The sequence below is a fragment of the Protobothrops mucrosquamatus genome, unplaced genomic scaffold (assembly GCF_001527695.2).
Source record: "Protobothrops mucrosquamatus isolate PMUCROS unplaced genomic scaffold, P.Mucros_1.0 scaffold595, whole genome shotgun sequence".
Lineage (NCBI taxonomy): Eukaryota > Metazoa > Chordata > Lepidosauria > Squamata > Viperidae > Protobothrops > Protobothrops mucrosquamatus.
In genome coordinates, this window is record NW_015386894.1 from 92367 (window position 1) to 98964 (window position 6598).

The 6598-nt window shown below is 37.0% G+C and overlaps 1 protein-coding gene across 1 annotated transcript in view; it reads left to right on the forward strand.

Moving 5' to 3' along the window:
* ST6GAL2 (ST6 beta-galactoside alpha-2,6-sialyltransferase 2) overlaps window positions 1-4753 on the forward strand; it is a 25318-nt gene extending 20565 nt beyond the window's left edge. The window contains exon 7 of the mRNA XM_015817493.1: window positions 4468-4753. Coding sequence (XP_015672979.1) covers window positions 4468-4753 — 286 coding nt within the window. The remainder of the gene's footprint in view (window positions 1-4467) is intronic.
* Window positions 4754-6598: the final 1845 nt, after the last annotated feature.

Below are 6598 nucleotides of genomic sequence, written 5' to 3' on the forward strand. Positions count from 1 at the left end.
ACCCTGAGTCCTATGAGGAGAAGGGCGGGGTACAAATTAAATTATTATTATTATTATTATTATTAAATCTTCTCAGAGAGAGAGAGAAAGAGAGAAAGATAATCTGCCTGAAAATATTCAATGGTTACATATATGTTAAAGGAATCACACAAGGCAGCGACCCCCAATCTTTTGGGCACCAGGGACTGGTTCCGTGGAGAGAAGTTTTTCTGCGGACTGGAGGGGGCGTGGTTTCAAATGCTTCCTGCATCCCGTGGGGCTTTGCTTCTTTGTGTGGCCCAGTTTCTGACATGCCGCAGAATGGTGCCGGTCCATGGACCTGGAGGTTGGGACCTCTGACATAAGGCATACATTGAAAGATTATCATAGTCCAAACAGGATTAAATGCATGCTTAACAGGTGGCTACATTTAACAACTTCCAGTGGTGGGGACTCTACTGATTTTTTTTTTTTTTTTGCTAAATTGTATGTTGAATCAGTATATGAATGAGATGAAAAACATTTCAGTAATCACCTTGGTCCATACCAGCAGAGCCATGAAAAGCAGCAGCAGCCCTCTTCTCATCTGGAAGAGATACTATGTGATGACTAAGAAGGTCAGAGGTCCAGGCCTATTGTTGTAGTAGCAGTGAAAAAGAAGTAGCCTTCAGAGCCTCCTTATCATACTTTGGTCTTCTGGAATTGAACCTTCAGCACATAAAGACCTCCTTGTGAAGTTTTTCCTCGCTTTATTTTTAACATACTGTAGCTAGGAGACCCTTAGTTTGTTTACATAAGCAGATACATGAGTGTGCACTCCCCCATAACTCTGTCTTACAGCTCTGATGATATTATAAAAGTAAAAAAAGCAGAAAATCACTTTGAAGCTCTGATTACAAAGCTGGGGAAGGAATTGAAATCCAGAAAGGGGTTTCTTAAACCAGTTTTATTTCTAGCTAGTTTACACATGGGACTCGAGCATCTTAAGTCTGCAGTGTGGAAAACCCCTTAAACAAAAGAATTGCCTTTCTGCAGCCTCCAGATATTTTCAGGCTATGATGTTGGTCCCTGAATCCCCCCCCCCCCCCCCCCCGGGCATCTTAGCCAATCTAAAGCCTTGGCAACAAAATCTCACCCTGAAACATTGTCATCTTAAAGTAGATAGGCTAATTAAAGCAAGATCCAGGTAGCCCTCGGAGGTCCTCTAGTCTATACAATTTTCATAGCCATCATTCCTGGAACATAAGGAGGAACCAAGAAAGCCTTGGAAGTCAATCCATTCATCTAGAGTTCATCCAAGAAGCCCAAAAGAATTGGTCCTCTGAGTATGGAACCTGTCGAATCACTATTGCCTATATTCTGAATGAATGAATGAATGACATGGGCGTCATTGGGCAATTGGTTAGCTACCATGTGAAGATATTACTGGGTTAGATGGGCCAGAGGTCCGACCAGAATGGCACTTCCAAAGTTCTTACATCAGCTGTCATAAAGTGGATATGTCCACTAGCTGAGCTGCTACAGAAAGGAGCAGCTGTTAACAAGTTGCATTCACTGTCAGGAAATGTTATTATTCTTGAAATATAGTTATCACTATTCAATTATGAAGGACAATCCATGTATATGTGTTGTTGTTTTTTATGCACTTTTTAATGTCTTTTTAGCTTTGCTTTGTTCTTGCTTTTTTTCTGTTTTTGAGTTTGTATTTTAATTTTGTTAATAAAAATAAAAAAAATATTGGAAGAAAAAGGAGCAGTTGTGCTGCCAGCAGTTTGGCAGTTTGATTCTCACCAGTTCAACGTTGACTCAGCCTTCTATCCTTCTGAGGTCGGTAAAATGAGGACCAGATTATTGGGGGCAATATGCTGACTCTGTAAACCGCTTAGAGAGGGCTGTAAAGCACTGTGAAGCGGTATATAAGTCTAAATGCTATTGCTATTCACTGTCAGCAAATGTTGCTGCATTCTTAAAGATAAGGCAATTCAGACACTTTTCCATGTACTGATATCCAGCTGGATTATAAACAGATGGGTTAAACTTTATTTTTCCATATCTTTGTTTTTATCATAGTTTAAATTCAAAGCATAATTGTTTACATACAAGTAGTCCTCACGTTACAACTGTAATGGAGCCTGCCCATTTCAGTCATAGGTTGTGATATTTGTAGAGAGGGTCACCCTGTAGCCAACCTAATTTTACAATCTTTTTTGCAGCGGTTAAGCAAACCAATTGTTGGTTATGGGCTGCTTTTCTGCAGAAACATCAAAAAACACAGTTGCATGACCATAGGACCAATGGTGGGATTCAAATATGTGAACAACCGGTTCTCTGTGTGGATGCTGCTTCTGGAAGTCCATTCTGGGCCTTGGCAATGAAAAATTAGCTACCGGTTCTGCCGAAGTGCTGCAAACTGGCCGAATCCCACCACTGCATGGGACTCTGAAAATTGCCATAAATGCAGTCCAATTGCCAAGCACTCAAAATGTGGTCATGTGACCATCAGATTGGGCAGCCATTGAAAGTTTGGAATTGAGTCATAAGTACCTCTGAAAAGGTCCATCATAACTTTGAAAGCTAAGCAGGAGATTTGGGATAGATAAGAAGCAGTGGTAAAGTTTCTACAAATTTATTACAATAACAGTTCATTCACAGAGGATTTTTAAGTTTTAATTTTGCTTTTTTATTATTTTTTTACCTGTTAACTGTTTTGTCATTAATACAGTAGATAGATCACAGGTTACTAATCTGCAAATAGAATTAATAGTTTTTAAAAAATTTGAGTGGTGGAAGGGGTGGAAACCAATATTGTTGTAATATATTTATCAGTATTCAACTAGGGAGGATAATATGTGTATATGAGTTTGTGGTTTTTTTTAATGCACTTTTTAAATGTCTTGTTTGTTTTGTGTTTTTTGTTGTTTTTTAAAATTTTTGGAGTTTTTTATTTTAACTTTTGTTTAATAAAATAAAAATAGAAAATAACTTTGAAAGCTAAGCGACCAGTTGTAAATCGGAGACTTCTTTAGTCAGAAGATTTATAGGTATTTGAAAGAAATGCCTATACAAAAACAGTGCATGCAATGGGAGCATTATGTCCTTTTCAAAAGTTCAACATTTTACTGGATCATGTTTATTTTTAAAGTCAGATGAGAAAATCAAATGCCTTGTTGATTAAAAATAATGCAGAGATTTGCTACATTTGTTTTAACAAATCAAATGATTATGCTTATTTTGTAGCACAGAATTTAATATCATATTTTACTTTTCATTCTAATAAACAGTTATGTTATTTTTATGCTTATATAGTACTTCATGCTCCCAAAGTTAGCATCACCCAGATGTGTTGGTGACTCTGGTTTCTGATAGTTGCTATTATAACTGGGTTGGAGCATGATTTTGTCCTGGTAACCAAACTATGTATTAGTAATAGGTATGGTAAAATGTTTTTACCTTAAGTTTGTGAAAGCCAATTCCATTTAGAAATGTTTGATTTGACATTTGTATATGCAGCCATGAAAAGAAAAAGGGATTTGATATTATCCCAAAGATGCTTTTTCACAAGGCAACTGGACTTCCTTGTTTTTCTTTGAAGACGTTTCACTTCTCATCCACGAATCTTGTTCAGCTCTGGCTGGATGGTGGAGAATGGAAGGATTTATACTCCTTGCAGGCAGCTGGTCATTTGTATTCCTTTAGAGAGTGGTTGAGCCATCTGGAGGTTTATCTGTGTCCTCAAGGTCACTAAGTAGTGCAAATGGGTGTGGAGCCTTCTTGGAACTGCTGATAGGACTGTGTTGTAGACTGGAGATAGGAAGATCTGCCTACCAGCAAAGATGGGAAAGAAAAAGAACTAAAATACATCAAAGAAGCTCTCAGAACTTGCAGCTCTCCCAAGTGGACCTTCATCAAATCCCAAAAAAGACCCAGCATGAACTCCTCCATAACAGACAAAGAAGAAAATAAAGGAAGAAGCATAGTCATTCCATATGGTGCAGGATTATCGGAAAAGCTCAGGAGGATCTTCAGCCAACACAACATACGTACACACTTCAAACCCAAGAATACACTAAGGCAGAACCTTGCCCACCCCAAGGATAAAACACTCAGACACAAACTGAGCAACGTACGTCATCTATCTCCAGTCTACAATAAAGTTCTTTCAACAACTCCAAGAAGGCTCCACACCCATTTGCACTAATCAGGTGACCCTGATGACACAGATAAACCTCAAGTGGCCTCAATGACTCTCTAAAAGAATGCAAATGACCAGCTGTCTGCAAGGAGTATTAATCCTTCCATTCCCCACCATCCAGTCAGAGCTGAAGAAGCTTCTTGGATGAGAAGCAAAATGTCTTCACAGAAAAACAAGAAAGTCTAATTCCCTCATGAAGAAGCATATTTGGGACAATTATGATCTGGATGACAGAATCTCCATAGTCATTGAGTTGATATTGTAAGTGCATATTACAGTCTGTGGCGAAACTGCAGTTATGTATGTACTTCATTTTTAGGGATTTTCATCATGATGTCCATGTGCAGTGAAGTCCACGTCTACGAATATATTCCCTCCATCCGACAAACTGATCTTTGCCACTACCATGAACTCTACCATGATGCAGCTTGTACCTTGGGGGCTTATCACCCTTTGCTTTATGAGAAACTGCTGGTGCAGAGGATGAACACAGGAATCAAGGAGGATTTGTATCGAAAAGGGAAAGTGATTTTACCAGGGTTTAGGTCAGTGAGATGCCGACGACGATTCTGGTTCCCATAAGAATGATACATTTCTCAAACAATGTGCAATAAGGTGCTATAGTCAGACTGATAAATAGCAGAAATACTTGAAAAATTGATCCTAGACTAATCAGTCTTAAATCTACAATGTGTAGTTAAGTAGCAGGCATGACGGAAATTCTTGTTTCTAGGGCCACTTATTTTTTCTTTGCAAGGTTTTTTTAAAAGATGTAGCTTTTTGAGAAATGCAAAATATAGTGAAAATAAATTTTGAGTATTTATGTGTGGTCTGCCAGAAAACATCAAACATTTCTACTTACATGTGTCAGATTAAAGCCTTTTAATGAAGCGTAGTATTAGTTTATTGTAATACAATAAAACAATTCTTAGAACAAAAATAAAAATGGAATGATAGCGAAAAGTTCATAGCCTAGGATTTCTATCCTTTCCCTCTTCTAAAAAATTAAAAAAGAACAATCAAAAAGAACAAAAACTGGATGTGTATTTAATACAATGAGCCATATTTTTTTGTTCTTTATTTCGTCTAGTGCTAGAATATGGCATCCCAATCTTACAGGTATTTGTGCTAGTCTATTTTCAAATGCATTGAGACGCTATTTGATTAAATATATAGATAGATTTATAGATAGATAGGAAAGAGTGACAAGAGAGAAACTACCTATTATTTCAGAAAACAGTTTATTATTTTGACCTGATGCATTAGCCAAAATCTGCAGGGGCAAAAATATCCTGCACAGTGGAAAAGAACATGGTTTGTGTGCAGGAGATTCCAAGTTAAATTCCAGCATCTCCAGCTAAGGCTAGGGGAAAAAAATCAACCATTGCCAATAAGTATTGGATTAGATGGATCAGAGAATGGTGAAGCGTGTTGCTTGCTGTAAAGCAACTTACACCATTTGACGAATATTCAAGTGCTGCTTTTACTTTTGATAATTTGTCCAGGTTCCGAGCAGGGGAAATAGATATAGAAACTGATACTGATATGGATCATTGGAAAATGTTTATTTCAACAAATTACATCTAATCAATCGTCCATTTTTATTCCAAAAACAAACAAGTTGATGCCTCAGGGAAGTTCAGATGCAGAGCTTAAAGATTATAGGCTCCTATGGAGATAGAGACTTCCTCTGAATCCAATATTTGGGCATTAACTAACCATTTTCTTAAATATGAAGATCTATTGAGCTGCCTGGCCTAATTGCAAGTGAGTATTTAGCATTACCAAAAATATTTACTGTACCCTGACTAAAATTGTAACTTTTTAAAAATTAGTTTGGGTCAAGATGAACAAAGTTGGGGTTTCAGAACTACATAGGAAACACTTTTTTTTAAAGCTGGGAACACTACTGTGTATTAACTAAAATAATTTACATAGTACACATTATTATGGTATGTGCTGAATCATAAGCAGGCCTGATAAAAAAAATGACCAACTGTACATTCTTTTCTTTAGATGAACATACCCTTTTTAATATGTGCACTCAGCTGGGTTTGGGGAAAAAATCCATTTGTGTGCACCTGCTGGTTTTTACCAATAATCAGACAAAGCATACTTTATTATTTAAAAAAGTATAATTTGATACATGGCAGTATACCTTGAGCAGTCATTTTAACCAAGTGTCATTTGATATTCCTTCAAGGATTTTTATTCAGTGCATAGTGCCAAATGGACTTTTCCCAAGTATTGCTTGTTTTCCAAATATGGACTAGCACAAACTTATGGATGCCAAGATCCTATTTTTCAACTAAACTTTGTTTCTTATCTCACTTTTTCAAATATTCCAGTGCAACAACTTCTACAATTTATGTTGTGGTTGTTTATTCTATCAATTACAATAGCCTTAGGCTGTAAAGTTTAGAAATA